Raw genomic sequence first — 18,351 nt, 5'->3', positions numbered from 1 at the left:
ATATTTCTAGTTACTTGCTTTGTAACCAGTAACTTGTAACTAGTTACAACTGCCTGGAAAGTAACTATGTTAAAATAGTAACTAGTTACAATAGTTACATTTTAACTGTAAAAAGCACTTCAGTTTTTGTGCTACAGCCACATTAAGTAAGCACTTTCTGTGTACTGTTCTTCATGAGTATACAGACATAACAGTTGAAACTGAACTGAAATAGCTACAGAATTATTTTCAGAAAGTGTCCATATAAATATTATATATAAGTTCTCTTCTCCCTTGCTCTGGCAAAATAATCATATTACAAAAGTTAATAAACAATCGTGACATATTTATGAAAGTAACTAGTAACTAGATACTTAGTTACATTTTAAAAAGTAACTATAACTGTAACTGAGTTTCTGAAGTAACTAGTTACTTTTCTGAAGTAACTACCCCAACTCTGTTTCAGCACCCAAAATTTTACCATGTGCAAGCTAGGAAGCTTCTAGAAGTTGCAGTATAGATGTAATTGCATCTTATAACGTATGCATGGGCAATGAAAAGATGGAAAGAGAAGGAAGAATGACTAATCTTTATTTAGACTTACTAAGAGGGGTTCAAATTATACTTTTGGTGTGAGACTTCACCTAAAAGCTGCTAAAAATCAAAATACTCTAATAGAACAGTCAACTACTCTAATAGAAAATCCATAGTAATGTTTTTTCAAAAAGTTGCCAGTGTATTTTCTTGACCTGTGCACTGTTATCTTACTATTGCTCTAAACATCCTGCCACATACTAATCACTTTCTGAGAACAACCTCTGTCAAATGGTTTAATATTATAGTGTGTATTTTCATGTTATTACTACAACCTTGATGCTTGGGTTGACATGCTTAAGTAAAACAGTTAATTTCTTAACATGTATACAGTTAACAAGGCTGTAGTATCTGAGAACTGTTTGTTTTTGCTTTATCAGTACTGAAGTTCCATGCTGCATTTAGCATCAATTGAAGCTAATAAAATATATAATGTCATACAGAGTTTACACTCCCAAATGCCTTGAAAAATAAGCTCAAATGGTACAAAGCATTTACACTGTCATGTTATAAGGGGGCTAGTTGTGGCCAAAAACTAGCTGTACATGTAAGTGACTTTGGACTCTAGTTGTAAAAAATTAATATGGTGATGGGGCCGTAAAAGTCAGATTGAAAAAGCAGCAGAATAGTCTGTAGCTATATATACTACAAAGTTGAAGTTATTTTTGTGTGCATTTTAAATCTCTATATACAATGACCTTAAGATCCAATCCTGTGTATTGTCTGTGACTATCCACTATTATGTATTGCCTTATAATCCAATAGCATTTAAAAGTGTAGATCTGTACATGTTTTTATAAAATTTCTTACAACTGAACTCATCCATCTTGTACTCCCACAATCTTTCAGTACAATAGAGTATTTGGTTAAAAATAGCTTCCAGATTCAATCTTTTGATAGCTATATTCCAAAACGTTCCAGAGGAAGTATCACCCCAGACCCCCCTAGCTGGAAATTCTACATATGCATACTCTACACCCTGCATGGTGAGTGTATACTTGCCCTCTCAAGCCCTCTCTTCATTGTTACCGTTTGGACGTTATAGTTTGAGCCATGAGACTGTAAAGCACACCAGTTATACCTTAAGCCAAGCAATACACTAAATTTAGTGATCTTGTATATTGATGAATTTACCATATTAAATTTAATAATTCATGAATTGATGTAATTAATTAGTAGAAAAACCAAAACTCTAAAATTGCTAAATTTAATGTACTGCTAAATTAAGATATTTCAAACACAAAATTAATGGCAAGTATTGATCATGTATAGCTGATGATATCATGTATAGCCTTCCCCTTCCTGTTTTTTATGTAAAGAATATATATTTTAGTTATTATTATTATTATTAGCACTTTACAGTGACCAGCACTGAAGGTCTGACAGCAACATGTGCTGTAGCCTTAGGATTACCTAACCTACAAGGACTTAGACCTAGTGACTTGACTTTACTGACTAAATAAGGTGTAACAGGAAAGGGGCCAAAGTAAGGAAAAAAATCGCTCCAGCCCCAGGATTCAAACTGCAGGTCACCCAATGTCTAGTCGGGGCCACACTCAGTCTTCCTCCAGGAAGGATGGATTTTCTTCCTTAAACCTAAAGTATTTATTATTAGCACTTTAGTTTACAGTGACCAGCACTGAAGGTCTGACAGCAACATGTGCTGTAGCCTTAGGATTACCTAACCTACAAGGACTTAGACCTAGTGACTTGACTTTACTGACTGAATAAGGTGTACTGGTAGTGCCCTTATATGACAGCTACTATTCTGGAATAATGGCGCCATTTCATCATTGTTACACTTAGGTGACTCACAATGCTTGTCACTAAACAAAGTGGAATCATTTTTAGTCAGAAATATTACCAAATTTTAATACTGAATAGGCTAAATTTGCATAATTTTTCTGTGAGGGCATCCCATAGATAGAGCATGCTATGCATGAGCACACTATAGCTGGTTGTATTAACCAGTTGTCGCTTTTCTTAGCTAACCAATCATTATGTTAGCACCCACCCTTCTGAAATCCTAGATCCGTCCCTGAGTTAAGGAGTATCAAAGGATGCCAAAGAAATTGTAAGATTCATGTGTATGCAATTTTTATGTGATGTTATATGGAATGTATGTAATACATTGTTAAAGTTATAGTCTTTATTGTGTTATTGATTATTTTTCATATAGAGGGGGCTATGCTGTTGGAGCCTAAATCCTCATCAGAGATAATGGAAGGAAGATCAGAAGGGGAATTACAGATGGCTTGGTCCTTATGAAATTGTAAAATCACTTGGAAAAGGCCTCTATAGCTTAAAAGGAGTTGAAAAGTTGAAAATCCTGATAAGATCACTAAAACAATGCAATGCACCTGTCTCAAACCCTATTTGTATCCAATACACCCAATATCTCCTTATGTACACTACCTGACTGAGTATTACATGTTACTGTTAAATTACCTGACCTTTTCCTTTATTGTTTAGAGTCCAACCACCTAATGGATGATTGCAGGTGAAATTGTTAAAGCAATAATTGCCATAGCTAATGCAATTACATGTATATAATAATAATAATGCATGTAATGTCCGTATTTTACATTTATGCTGTAACTAAATCTAAACAGTGATCATTACCTGCTTCATCAAGAATAGAACAAAGTGGACACCTAATCTGTTCATTTACACCTACCACCTGTTCCAGAAAGGTGGTAGGTGTAAGCATAAGCTTCAAAAGGCCTTTGTAGTGACAGATAGCTTGCTGTTGCTGTGATTTTGGGTGCTTCCTTCAATAATTAATAATGCATCAAAATTGAGGAAGTGGCTGATGAGAAACTAGCAATCTACTTTGCCTGGCCTTATGTAACATAGGAAGATATAGCATCATCTGTAGCTTTTCAGCAGATGTATTCACTACAGATTTGCCAACTGTTTATAATGCTTATAAATATCAACAAGTGCAGTGTTAACCATTAGAGGATGCTTCCCAATGCACACAGCAGGCAAAGCTGTACATATTTTGTAAAAAAAAAACACTACATTCAGGGAGTTCAAACCATCCACTACAAATTCATGCTGCTAAATAGACCACTTGAAAACTTAGCTGCATGTCCCTCCAGTATGCAAGAAAAGACATTGAGGAGCCAAAGTGTGTGGTATACTAAATAAAGCTGATTACTTTAGTGGTTGAAAAGCTATCGTGTGTGGGCAAATTTTACATGCAAATCCAGTATAGCTAGTCCAGTCCAGTGAATGAATAGACCCTATAACATTTCACTACTTTTATCATACTTCACGTGCTTGGCATGTATGGCCAGACCATTTCTCTCTATGACATTGGGATTGACTCTAGGGACAGTGACAAAGAGGGAAAAAACAGCGGTCTGGCCAACCAAGACTAAACACGTGCAACAATATTCCACTAAAGAAATAGACATACCACACTTATATCAGGGGCGTAGGAAGCGTACGTGGGTGCTTGGGCACCCATAAATATTTCCAGTGGCATACTAACAGGTGTCAGCAGACTCAGCACACTGTCTATATTACTGAAAAGATTGAGATATTCTAATAGAGCAGTCAATGAGAGAGGACCATCATTATTAAATGAGGAAACATGTAAACACTTTGCAGTATGATGAGCCCTCAGTCTCGTGCGACCACAGCCAGACTCTTAAAAGAGATCTGGACTCTAATAAAGCAGTCACAGTATTCATTCAGAGAAGTAGTGTAGTCAACTATGCAGTGTTAATATTGATTTGATTATCACTTAGCAATTCAGCAATAGACCATTGCTATCACTATCAGCTTCAGACCTTCTTTTTTGATCTTCAGCTTTACCACTGGGCACAAATATCTTCCTACGCACCTGTATATCTTGTATCTTTCATTGACACTGATCAATGAGACGTCACTGAAAACACATGGACGACTACGCGGTTATAAGATCACGTGATAAGTAGGCCCAAGAAAAAAATAGCTTTCGGTTCAGTAGTAGCCTACTCAGTGCCTTTATTTTATCTTTGATGTAGGAAACTATAGTCAACGCGCACTTGTAAGTTTGCACTGCGAGCACTGCACACTCCATGATCAAACAAAACAAGAAAAATAAAATAAAAGGCTAGCTAGCTAGCTACGTGGTCCAAAGTAGTCTTGCTGAATCATTGATTTGCTCAGTAGCTAGTATAAATAGGCACACCGTCGTTGGGTTTGTTACAGAAGTGTAGCTAGTCAGCAGGACTGAGTGTCTGATTTTCGTGGTGAGTTTGAATACTGAAATCATATTACTAGCGGCTAACTAAGAGGGCGGGGATGATCGCGACGTTGCTCATCACCTTATCCCTAACCGCGGCTCAACTGATTAACCAGGAGCAATTTTCGAAGTCCATAGAGCATGGTAGAAGTCAGTTTGAGACTATGCAGGAACAAGCGAAGAAGAACGACTGTTGGAGACAGGCTGTACAATACCTCAGCCAAACTTGTAGCACTATTAGTCGAAGTGTTCCGCGGCAACAGAGATTAGCGATCGCATTTGCCAATTGCCATTGGCTCAGCGCAGGACGTCGCTCATATGAGTGTACCGAAGACATGTCGATCAGTCAGTGCACAATTGAAATGAAGGACTCCGCATTTGATGTGTATACTCAATTTTACAATCACATTGAAGATGCTTGTTTCTATCTACAAAGTGGGCTGTGGCAAGAGAATACAGAAAAACTAATAGGATCCTTATCAGTCACATCAGAACATGCCGTAGAGAACATTACTGAAAGTCTAGAGAGACAGACGATATTGGAGAAAGGCCAGGAAAGATCCTTGAACAATCAATTTAAATTGATTAGGGGGAATGAGCAATTGCAAGAGCAGTTGCAATCTGCTAGAGCTCAAGTATCCAGCATGTTAAATGACATTGATCAACAAGCAAGATCCTTAAGAGAAGAGTTTAATGAGATGTTTCTGTCATTATCCACTGCTTTTAACCAGATCCACTTAATGCTCAACTGGCTACTATTAGTATTCGTTAACTTTGAATGTATTGTACTCTTTGTTACTGGCATAGTGACATCATACTTGCTAACTTGTAGCAAGTACACAGCAAGGGCCAGACCTATAATGATGGGTATAATTGTTGTATACTGTGTACTTGTGGAGCGACTATTAGTGTACTTGTGGTGGTTCCTTATGGACAACAGGAATATGGAGAGCCTTCATTTTGTGTTGTTCATTAATTTTACTCGCTGTGCAATGACCTTGATGCCGGTGTCTCTGTGTTGGTACGCTGTAATTTTAGTTATTGTGATTGTGAAACTAACAAGATTTTGGAAGAGATTCGTAAATTTAATCTCAACTTAAAGACAGCAGAAGAGAAACAGCCAGTCACTAGGAGGTACAACTTTAGAAAGAGACGCAGCACATATAACAAGATATTAGAACATGAAACTCCACAGCAATTCACTAATCTGGTATTAAGAAGACTTTCATACAAAACTTAATAATAATAATAATATATTCTATCTAACTAGCTGTTACAATTATATATTTTGTGTATGTATTGTCCTGTTTGTAATTGTTGAACTTGATTGTAAATAGCTAACTGTAGTACTTGTTGTCTTGTAGCTATGTGTATTTACTGTTGTTTGCTTTTGTAATTGGTTTGTAATGTCTCCTACTTGCATTAACATGCACTTGTAATTTTCTCACATACAGTGAATTGACATTTTCAATCAGCTATGTTCTTCCTTGTGGCAAAAATGTGCTTTATTACACATATGCTCTGGCTTTCCCCACGAGAAGACAAGCACTGCTTGCAAAAACACATCATTTGGCTTGTCCAAGGTAACAACCTTTTAAAAATTTTTATTTACATCTGACAGCTGCAGTGACTGAACAAACTTTGGTTTTACTTTGTAGTATCATAACATTAAATATTTGGTAGGAGGGGCATAGCTAGCTTTCAGGGTTGCCTGGCACAAGATCTGACTGTTGACTAGTATTGAAAAGTTTTGAACCATCAAATTAGATGAAGTGTTAAATAATATGTACAATTCATCGGTAACACGCGATCACAAAGACCAAAGTCAAAGTAGGCACATGGCAAGGATGGATACAAAAAACAGTTAAAATAAATTAATTAGTTCAAGTTGGGGTTTCTGCAGGCAAAGAATATTCTCTGGGATGTAGTTATAGCAATCGCTGCTGCTTTATCGAGTGGTGTTTTGGAACTTTTTCATTACTGTAATGGTTTCATTAAGGTAATGGCCAAGGCAGTCAATTTCTACAGTGCACTGACTCACGAAGCCCACGTGATCAAGCTCAGCAACTATTTATTGGTACTCAGGCTTTCCTGCTTTATGTTGATGTGCAGCAGTAAGATCAGTCTTAGAATTAAATGGGCAGGCGAGCTCCAGCAATGACACGGTTTTTAGTTTTGTCAATTTAAAAATGAAATAGGGATCTATGCAACAAAAAAGGAGTGAAACAAGAGATGAATGATGATATGATAGCTTGGTGGAAAAGTCCCTACTTTGGCATTGAGCAAAATATTATTGTTATAGCCAATGTTCCAAAGTAGGGACCTTGCCACTGAGCTATATGTTGTAATACCATCATTCATCCCTAATTGTTTCATTACTTTTTTGTTGATAGATTCCTATAAATTAATTATAATCCTAGTACTCACTTTACCACCTAGACCTTGTATGTATCTGGTGGAGTTAAACTGTGTGTAGTTGTGTTGGTAGCATACTCTTGCACGCCTGACCCATTATGGTTGGGGAGACTACGTATAGGCAGAACATAGCATGTTAAGTAGACATTTTAGTGTAACAAGAGTTAGCCTTCTGAATGTTTGCATTGATCTCATTAATTCTTTATTCTGAATGGCCATTTTTCCAACTGGCTACTCCTTTCCTGTATGGTATGGTCACCAGACCATTATTTTATGTGGGTACTAGCTGTGGTGACATTGCATTTATTGTTCACGTTAGGCCATGGACAAGAAATTGCTGCAGAGTATAGAGATGACAGATGATGAAAATAAAACATTGTCCATTTTCCTGCGAATTTTATTTCTGTTATGTAAAAGCTAATTTGTAATTGTTGTATTATTTCACATGAAACTAACAGTCATACATTTGTTATACCATTAGTTAAATAACTTGTTGTCTCTGAGGTATTAACACTTGAAGGGCTAGCCTCCTCATCAACGTTTGATCCTTCCAAATCCCTTAGTCTCACATGTGCTTCTGTAGTAACATGATTGTGATAAACACAGATCTTTTTGTATATAAACTCACATCACAACGCGGTTGTTGTTGCCACTTCCGAGTACACTTTTTGTCTTATCTTACTGCCATTCCTAAACTCTTACATGCACACTGGAACATGTAAATCACATGCCAAAAAACATCTAAAATGGTGGTAAACTCGGCTTATGACTACTTGTTCTAATAGTAAGGAATTGGTGCAAAATGAAGGAAATTTTTGTAGCTATATGCAACCATTGATGAGCTACCACATTCTGAATACTTAAAACCTGCATATCTCTTGTGATTAGGCAAAAAAAAAAAAACCAGTTTTCTGAACCTGGCTCTTTGTTCATCTCGGACAATAAAGCACCTTTAAAACAGGTGAAGTTTAAGACTCTACTACATTAAGAAAAGCTGGACTAGATGACTCACGATACGATACAACATCCAGGATTGGAGCTGCTACTTCCACAAAAGCCGTAGGCATCTCAGATGTACATATCCAAATGCTGGACCGTTGAAGGAGCTCAGCATTTGCTTTGTTTCAGGCACAACCATAAGGGTGATTTTCCAAAATTCAGTCACATTTGAAGGCTACATTAAATACACCCTCTCATGTACTCTTAAGATTATCCAAGCAACTGGTGTCCACTCCTGAGGCTCTATCAGAGTAACATCTGATCTCATCCCACATCCAGACCACACCATTCAACCTATAACCAACACAGGTGTCATATTGGTCAGCCAGATCATGTGCATGCATCTGCTAACAATTTTGTGTCATCAGTGGGACAGCCAACATCAATGACAGAGGAAAAGTGGCAGAACTATCAGTGATTTGTTGATCACTATTACTACCCGATGAACTGAACACATTAACACATTGTGGTCTGGTTCAACTCTTTGCCTCTTTGCTCCAGAAATCTTTATCAGACTTCTCCTGCATGTCAGAAGACTTTAGTTGAACTTGCTGGGCCATTTTTGCAGCTTGCAATAGCTCTTTAGTATGTGAAAACAACCTCTTAGATAAGGCTTCCCAACTTGGACTGTTGTGAGGTGGCAGAACCACGTTGTGCATTTCTGGGAAAGTGGGAGGTGATGATAGGGGTGGGTCAAAGAAAGCTCTTGACCACCACTAGTCTCTATTGTAAAAATGCTCAGTGTACTCTCAACGGCCAGCCTAAATGTTAATTTATTTTCTAATTTGTTTCAAAACATAGAGTTGCACCAAAAGGCTTAGCTTGTACAAGGGTGCTTCCCCAAGGTACAAACAACACTAGTTTACAACATACATAACACACAACTACATAGTTTACAACATACATAACACACAACTACATAGTTTACAACATACATTACACACAACTACATAGTTTACAACATACATAACACACAACTACATAGTTTACAACATACATTACACAAAATTTACATAGTTTACATTATAAAGATAAGCACAGAAAACGAATTGATTGATGATCCATCAGATAAGCCTCAAAACACTGAAACATGTGACATTATCTGATCTTAAGGTTGCTATGATTCTAAAGAACATTTACTAGACAAAGCATGTTTGTTGGATCCTCGTTGCAAGGACTGTCTTTTTTACCACAATTAGTAAGGAATAATATAATTAATATGGTTGAAGAAGAGGCTTCAGAGATAGCAATGACACCACAGCCATCTCCTGAAGCTGATGTAAAAGTACAGCCTCCACTATTTGATCCACCTGTAAAAAAGAAGGGTCTGATGTCCTTACTAGAAGACGTCATTCAATCAAGCCCCCAGTGACAGCATTGCTTCGGATTCTACACAAAAGAAAGAGGATATTAACCGAGACATAAGTAATTACCTGTGCCTCAGAGTAAAATCGTCTGAAATCCACTTCTGTGGTGGCTAGATCGTGGACAACACTTTCCGGTTCTGTATCGCATTGCTAAGAAATATCTCTGTATCCCTGCAACATCTGTCCCCTCAGAGAGTGCTTTTAGTGTAGCTGGACACATTGTTATGAAAAACAGTCATGTTTATTACCTGAATAAGACAGTAATTGTTAATGTAAGGATGATCAAGTTCTGCATACTCTTTCATGTGCCCTACAACAAAATTGTATTTGTGTGCTTTTGTAAAGTAATGTAAGGTAAGGCTCTTGCTAGTAGTAAGCATGTAATAGTTTATCCGTACAAATAATTATGGGTCACTGCAATATGGCTGTGGTGGACTGAACTCTTATATTATGTAATGTGTGTATGTAATCATTTATGATGTAATTGTACGCATGCGTTAGGCATTGTACGGACCCTTAGTTTTTGTACCTATATATATATATTCTGTATTGTTGTGTTACTAAGAGTTGCTATTATTATCCTGTGTGAGTTATAAACATTACAATGGCTTTCATCAGTTTTAGCTTTGTATGAAAACAACTTTTGGCGTTACAGCCCTACAAATTAGCAACAACTGAAAGATTGATTTGTACAGTAAATATTAGGAAAATATATTACAGGCGTTTACAAAAATGGCTGTAACTTACAACCACAACACAGTACAGAATTACAACTTGCACCATTGTGTTTGCCATGAATAGGGGAGCCCATTACTGGGTAAATTTTTCCTTCTTTCACTACATACAGAGACAAAATCAGTGAAGAAAGATCAATCATGTACAATCGCTTCGACATGATGTAAATAAATGCCCATAACTTAATTGTGTATCCTTTAGTCTACTGCAACGATACTAAGATTTTGAGCTCCTCTTGAGTAGGCGAATAAGATGATATCAATGATTTTTTTCACTGGACCCTTAATCAACAAAGTGTTTAAAAAACTTTACAAATTTTTATTTCAGCTATGCAAAATTTTATCAATGGATTATACTGAAAATTTAGGCTTGCGCCATTATGTATAATAACTGTAGAACAACGGAGTAGCATAACACACATACAAGTAGGTGTCACTCACATTGATATGATAGTGCTAATTCGTTACTGTCCTGCTGTGTCCCAAATCTGTAGTTTCACCTCCCCCCCAACACCAAATCTACTTCTATCATTGTGATGTGGAAAACACAAGTATCATTAGTGTATGTAGTTAACAAATTGTATTTAAAAGAACCTCACTGAAAATGTTAAAATAACCTTGAAAATACCATCAATTGAAATAATGTTTTTTCATGAAAAAGCTTTGGACATAATAAGAACACATGTGAAATATGCCATGAATATTTTACACAACCAAAACATGTCAGCCCTAATGTCATAACTATCACAAAGGGCAGGTATTACACACACACACACGCACGCACGCCCACGCACACACACAACAGAATGACATTAAACATTAACAGGATAACTAGGGGCAGACTTGTACTCTTCAGAAGTTCATCTCATTCTGTTTATGATGGTGTTCTTTGCCTCATACACCATTATTTAAAACACATTACACTCTACATGAGCAGTAAAGTAAAACATATTTGTGCTAGTCTTTTTAGTTGAGAGCTTTATAGCAGAGAATTTTTATGCTGAGAGAATTAAAGTCTGAGAGATTTTGACTTAGAGACTTTCTTATTATTATCCTTTTTATCCAAAAAAGGGTACACAAAAGGCTAGAGTCTGTACAAGGTGGTCCCCCAAACATACAATACAAAAAACATTAGCTAGAAACACTAAAAACAAACGAATACACAAAAACAATAATTACACGAGACTATAAACAGTGAAAACACAAAAACAATATACAAGACTTGATGAATTTTTAGCCTATAAATAAAGCTGAGCAAAACTCATGCTCTAGTTCAGGTGAAAATTTTGGTGAGATTAGTGATCATTAATTAAAGATGGCACTGCAGCAGCTACAACATCCAACTGTATCAGGAGAAGCAACTAGTTATGAGTAGTCAACATACAGCAGTGATGTCATGATGTATAATGATGAGATTAGCAGTTCCAGCAATTATAACAGAGAGGTTAGCAGTAATAGTGGCAACTGATAATGAAGCAGTAAGCAGCAGTAGCAACATACAATACGTGGACACTACAAGTAATGATGAAGGACTAGTCACTATTAGTGATGTAAATGTAGCTGAAGACTGGACAGTTAGCAGTACCAGCAGTCAGCAGTATATAACTGAACTATACTATATTGATAATTATGTACAGTTTTATTGTTTAGTCATTAATATTTAGTTTAATGTGTAACAACCTTTTTATTAACAATATGACAGGAAATTTGACAAATTCACACTTCATCAGTATTCATTGACGGAAATCAATAAATCACATGATCTAAACATGTACATTTAGGGGGGGTGCTTGTGGACAAACTAATATTTGAAAAGTTTAACTGATTTTGTCAAATTTGTCTATCTTTTCTTTCATCAAAATTTTCTTTCATCAAAATTTCTTATCATATGGAACAGTAAAACCTCACTTAGCAGACACCTCTTTAATAAGATCACGTTGTTATAGTGGTCAGTTCTATACTAGAGTAAGACTAAACAAAAAGCTCGCAACTTCATAATGTGATTTTAACAATGTAAGTGTCACAGCTACTCATGAATGCAGTTTATAATTGAAGCACACCTATTCTAAGACAACAATTTTAGATTGTAGACAAAACTTTTGGATCAAAAAACAAATTGCTTTATCTGAGACAATAATTAGGCAGTTACTTAAGTTTATAATTAAGTCAATAAATTACAAACAGATTATAGACTCAAAAAAATAGACAATGCAAAGCATTCCATTTTGTAGTTTCCAAATGATGAGTAAGTTGGTACCATCCGGTGCCACTCTGGATCCATTTATATAGCAATAATTTTTAGTGATTACATCTATGCTGATTTGCAGATATTTTCACTGTTCCAGCAGATAAGGAGTGATTTAGGTGTTGTATAGCAGCATACTGAATGCCTGTAGGCATGCAATTCGGTAGGACATATTTTTACTGAGGTGGCAACCGCCCTGGGAACTGCAGCATACCAATGTTACTCTACGAGGACAGAATCCTCCACTTCAAAAAGTTAGTGGAAGTAATTCAGGTATTAACAGACCGCAAAATAATCCCACAGTACTGCTATGGCAGACCACCTCCTATCACATTGCAACAAGTTATAGTGGGGGTGTTGTATATATTCATGAAAGAGAACTAATGAACAAGTGCTATTCTGAGACTGACTTACTTGAACATGTTTAACTTTACCTAACTAAGAAGCAGTATCGAGAAGGAATTACTCAAAACCAGAAGTGAATTATTGGAAGAAAGGCAGCACACATTCAAAAGAATGAGGTGTGACTATAAACAATAAAACATTCAGCTGCTAATGCAGGTGTAGGAAATCAGAAAGAGGAAGCAACAACTAACAATTGTATATGCTTGTCATGAAGACAAGACTTCTGGCCATCTTGGATATAGAAAGACACTGGCAAAAATCACTGAGATCATGTGGAAAGGAGTGCCAAAGGATGCAAAAAGTATAAGATTCATGTGTATGTAATTTTAACGTGATGTTATATGGAACATATACAATGTGATGTGTGAATAGAAAGTTGGAAACTGTCACCCCCATTTCAGTGAAGTATTTCTGGCATCATCAGGGAGTAAATTTTGTTGGCCTAATAGCATACAAGACTCCAACAGGTACAATGTATGCCATGCCGGTATTAATACACTGTAACACAAGTACACTCTTGCAGGACTCTTGCAGGAAATCACTACATTTTGTCTTATTGATTACTTCACAAAGTTGGCTGGGGCCGTAGCTACACCAGACAAAAGTGCCTTTCAAGTGGCTAATACTCTATTTAAGGTACAGTTGCAGTATATATGTCTTAAAGGCTATATATGCATCTGTTATACAATATAGATATACATGAGGATGGGAAATCCCAGAGCCATCACAACAGATCAGAGAGCAGAATTTAATAACCAGCTTGATAAGCAGATGATGTCAGCACTCCAGATTGGCAGATTGATCATAGGATAACTATTAACAACTGTTTATCCTCAAAATCACTCTGTGTGTGAACGACTCTGATGGTGAACACTAGGACCAGTATTAAATGTGACTGATTTAGGAAAAACAATCCAAAGTTTTAAAGAATTCAACTTGCCTAGAACAGCAAGAACTTTATGCAAGAGATGCATCTATTACCTTGTACAGTTTCCTGTCAGAAAAGATATATAGAAAATCTGAGCAGATGGACAAGTAAAGTAGTATCATGAGTAGGGTGCACGGTGGGAATGAGATAAACTTCAAAATGGAGGTATATCATGATTGAAGTCCAGACACAAGATTACAGGGCAGTGCTAGCTTCTTAGTGGCTGACATTCAACAGAAAAAGAACTTGTCTCATTGTGAATTCACCAAGGTACTACCAATGTTTTCAAGCAAGAAGGTTGTGCAGGTCAACAGTGTTAACTAGCAGGACAAGCTTGCCTGAGCTGTCAATCACATCCAAACTAGTCGTACAGGTAATGGCCCAGCCTCCCTGGACCCTGGCACATTCCAATAATTTAAGCGTGCACTTCAAATTCTGGCATTTTTTCCCATTTGCAACAAACAGCTAGGCCAAGTTGTTGCTACATTTCTCCCCTCCCATCCACCTCCTCACCCTTCATTAACTACAATTTAATGTGACATGGGTGGTTCTCTCTTTATTGTATGTATTAGTAGAGATTGGGTGGGTTATCCCCAAAATGCAGAGGGTAAAAAACTGATGCATTATTTCTGGTAAACACTGGAGCCTGAAACAATAAGAGGACAGACATGTCTGTCAACATGCAACTGTCCAAGGGCAGCACGCTCTGGTGTCAGTTGAACTTTTTTTTACAGAACACCATTATCAGGCCTATAATCTCATCCCCCATTCTCTGTGTTCATCTCAGTCCGACATTTAGTTAATTGGAATTATAGCGCTAAACAGTAGGAAGAGCAAGAAAATTGATTTGTATAGCAACTATACTGAAAATAAACTACATTCGCAGCCATAACTTTCGTTTGCATTAGTCTATAACATCGGAATCTGGCTTAAAATGTTCAGCAAACCAACCAAGGTATAGTGTTAGCCCTGTAGGCACTTATACAAATGGGTATGAAGGTGGTGTAGTTGAATAAAATTAATGACGATGATCTTGTGTACATTTACTGCATATCATTGGGCCAGGGATGCAGAATCAAAACAAACTCTCAATGAGCAGGTGAATAAGATGGCATACAGTTTTGAGTCTTCCTTCTCTTGAGTAATGGCTCGATAAAAGAAACTTGCGTAATTTGCAGCATACGTACTTTTACAAATTTAAATTTTGGTCTTCTCAAAACATATACTTGCTGAGATGGTCACATTACACTACAACATAAACAAACATGCATAACTCACATTTACTTCACAGTTCATACTCTCCATGAAAAGGTAAATCCACTTGTTCAATAAAAAAGCCTGTTTACTGAAGCAATTAAATCAATAAAACCATGTGTAACAGTATTTTGCAAGTCGATTGACAGTTCAAATTTTTTTGTGCCTTGAAAATAACTAATAAAATTGCATAGAACAGGTGGATTGCGTGCCTTGAATTGTGGCCAGGTCAAAATGGCGAATAAGGGTACAGTGGGTAAAGGTCCGGAGTCTTTATGTGTCAGTGGGTTCCAGCATTTCAAATAACAGTGGTGTAAACACACACGTGCTACCAGTTCTACGACCGGTCAGGCGCTGTCAATGCTCTTGTCCCAAGTGGCTTCTCATTTGGTAAACAGCGGAACTCCTCAAGATTAAGATTAAATTCTCAAGTGAATGTGAATCTTCCTGTGAATATTAATGTTAAAGTGTTAAGCGCACCTAAAGTGAAAGACTGTCCAGTGTATGTACTGAGGGGGCTGACTGAGCAATCTGTGACCACACCAAAGCAATTTCGCAAAGAAATTTTGGTTGTCAGGTGGTGCCTAAAAGTAAGGAATTTTCTATTGGATACATGAAGGGTGCAACTAAAGTGCATATCAGAACTGCTTAACTTTCTCACCGGAGAAGGCGTCAGTTATTACTGGGATGGAGTTGAGAGCAACCAAGTAGAGGCGCTTATTAGCGACTACTTCGATGCCCCAACTGATGACGAAGAAGACCACAGAAGTGATGACGAAAGCGAAGAGGAATGCGACCACAGAAATGAAGGTAATAATTTAATAACACTAATAAATGAATGGTTAAATAAAAATACACATCACACATACTACTATCTTTTTTTTCTTATGCAGAACAACAGCTTACAAACTATGGAGACAGTTATGAAGGTTACTAATGCATTCAATAACAATTAAAACATATAAATGGTGGACTTTTTATAGATTATGAATCACAGCCATCTGCTGGTATTGATGACAGTATTCAGGATGAAGGTAAATGTAGACTTGAGGATGTAAACTTAGTTTTAACTCTTGTAGAAGAATCCACAATAACGCCTGGAATTCTGAGTCCACTTCTAGAGAGTTCTCCACAGTTAAGTGTTTGTACTCCCAACTCACGGGGTACCAGTGCAACATCACTGGCTACTAATGCAATGTCACCGGCTACGACTCCAACGTCTCGGACTTCCACTCCTACATCACGGGCTTCCACTCCAACATCTCGGGTAACCAGTTCACAGCCACGGGTTACAAGTTTGCAGTCAAGGGCTACCACTTCACAGCTACAGTCAGGTGCTGCTACTCCATCTAGGAAGAAACCATCTGATAAACGTTTGTCAGCTGCCACCCTTGCTAGAATCAAACATGGTGAAGTGGAAAGGGAAGCTGTTACATCTCTAATGTATCGTCCTGTTTTTAGATCATTGACGAAGCTAAGACACATTCAGAGGCAGCGTCACTCAAGAGGTCTACTTACTGGGAAGCCTGCAAGTTAAGTCGAGAGAAACTGAAGTCTACCTTTACTGTGTCAGATGAGTTCCAGCCCCCTTCACCAGCATCTCACTTGCCACCAAAGAGCCACCAAATCACTGTTCATTACAGCTTTGATATGGCCCAGCAGGTACATAAAAATGTGCGATAAGATAGATAACCAAGTTATAATTTGTTGAAACAGGTTCACTACCCTAGTGATCCTTTTCAGCCAGGGCCCATCTATTTTTTGACACCACGGAAGTGTGGTATTTTGGCATTTGCTGTGAAGCAATACCAAGGCAGGTAAATATGATTGTATATGATGCGTAAATCCTCATAATTACCTGGTACTATACTTTTAGGTAACATACCTCATTGATGTAGCCTTTAATAATGGCAAGGGGGCTAACTCCATTGTATCAATGCTCCATCACTTCTTTGAGGCTCACGGGCTTGGTGAAACATCAGCACACCTCCACGCTGATAACTGTGCTGGACAAAATAAGAACAGGTTTATGATGTATTACCTGATGTGGAGGGTGCTGATCGGTCTACATAACGAGATAAAAATATCTTTCCTTCCAGTGGGGCATACGAAATTTGCTCCCGACTGGTGTTTTGGCTTGATGAAGCAGAAATTCCGGCATACAAAAGTGGGAGACTTGGATGATATTGCCAATTGTGTGAGCTGGTCATCTCGCGTCAATGTTCCACAATTGATTGGTTCATTGGATGGTACTGTATTTGTCCCCATGTATAATTGGAATGGATTTTTTGAGCAGTATACCATTAAGACTGCTTTGAAGGGCATTAGTCATATGCACCACTTCCGCTTTACTGCTGATGCACCTGGATCAGTGTTTGTGAAAGACACTAGTAATTCTACTGAAAGGGAGATCATGCTCCTGAAAGATAGTTCCTCTGAGATTTCTCCTCAACAACTGCCCCCATTGCTAACACCTCCTGGCCTCTCCACAGAACGACAGACGTATCTTTTTGAAAGATAAGAGAATTTTGCCCTGCAGAAAAGAGAGACAGTGTATGTCCAAGGCCTGCAGGCATTTAAACTTTCACACATTTAAGTTATAAGCATTATACAATTTTAACATGGATTGGCATTAACTAGAACACAAGTTACGTTTAGCTTAAGTAGTCCAAGAAACTATGGATTCCGCTAAAACAAGCATGAAACAGTCCCGTGAATGCTAGAAAAGGCAGCTTTTAGGATGTGTTTGAAGACGGCTCAACCACGTGCCCACTAAAAGGGACTCCTAGCTAACAGTTTGCGTACCTTACATCACGAATGTGTCAACGTTCTTCCTCACCGTCACGATCATTCCAGTGCTGCGTTGTTCTAAGCAGTTTCAGTGGCATGTCATAGCTTCTAGTTTCTTTCTTTTCACACCACAAGCATACACGATATTATACTAACGTTAATAAGCATAACCGGGAAAAGATTTGTCGCGATTTGTCCAGCTGTTTGTTTACAATAAGTATGCAATAAAAAGCGGTGTTTCATTTAATTCACTGGAATTCATGCTTGTTCAACTTTGACAGAATCGGACGAATTCATGATCCGTGAATAACTGATGAATGGATTGCTGCAGAACGCTGAAACTTTGCAAGTAAGTTTATACTTACCTTATAACTGTTTTTAGCCAAAAGTCAGTTTCCAAAATT

The 18,351-nt window shown here is 37.5% G+C and overlaps 1 protein-coding gene and 1 long non-coding RNA gene across 3 annotated transcripts in view; one reads left to right on the top strand and one right to left on the bottom strand.

The window, feature by feature from the left end:
• The first annotated feature begins 4,869 nt into the window (after nucleotides 1-4,869).
• LOC136243965 (uncharacterized) lies at nucleotides 4,870-6,050 on the top strand. The gene is made up of 2 exons (XM_066035505.1): nucleotides 4,870-5,774; nucleotides 5,849-6,050. Exons 1-2 carry the CDS (start codon nucleotides 4,870-4,872, stop codon nucleotides 6,048-6,050), a joined length of 1,107 nt encoding a protein of 368 aa, XP_065891577.1.
• A 1,570-nt stretch (nucleotides 6,051-7,620) lies between these two features.
• LOC136244922 (uncharacterized) overlaps nucleotides 7,621-18,351 on the bottom strand; it is a 53,433-nt gene continuing 42,702 nt past the window's right edge. For both annotated transcript variants that reach the window (XR_010695652.1, XR_010695651.1), the window contains exons 3-4: nucleotides 7,854-9,839; nucleotides 7,621-7,802 (exon numbers count right to left, since the gene is read on the bottom strand). This is a non-coding gene — a long non-coding RNA (uncharacterized lncRNA). The remainder of the gene's footprint in view (nucleotides 7,803-7,853; nucleotides 9,840-18,351) is intronic.

This window comes from Dysidea avara, chromosome 14 (genome assembly GCF_963678975.1).
Source record: "Dysidea avara chromosome 14, odDysAvar1.4, whole genome shotgun sequence".
In the NCBI taxonomy this organism is placed as follows: Eukaryota; Metazoa; Porifera; class Demospongiae; order Dictyoceratida; family Dysideidae; genus Dysidea; species Dysidea avara.
The sequence above is the reverse complement of the archived record's forward strand: the minus strand, read 5'-3'. Positions and strand labels throughout refer to the sequence as shown.

Excerpts from the sequence above, each read along its gene's own strand:
- LOC136243965 (XM_066035505.1), top strand. The coding sequence starts at position 4,870 with ATGATCGCGACGTTGCTCATCACCTTATCCCTAACCGCGGCTCAACTG. Across the intron at positions 5,775-5,848 it reads ATGGAGAGCCTTCATTTTGT|TTATTGTGATTGTGAAACTA; the intron begins GTTGTTCATTAA and ends CTGTAATTTTAG.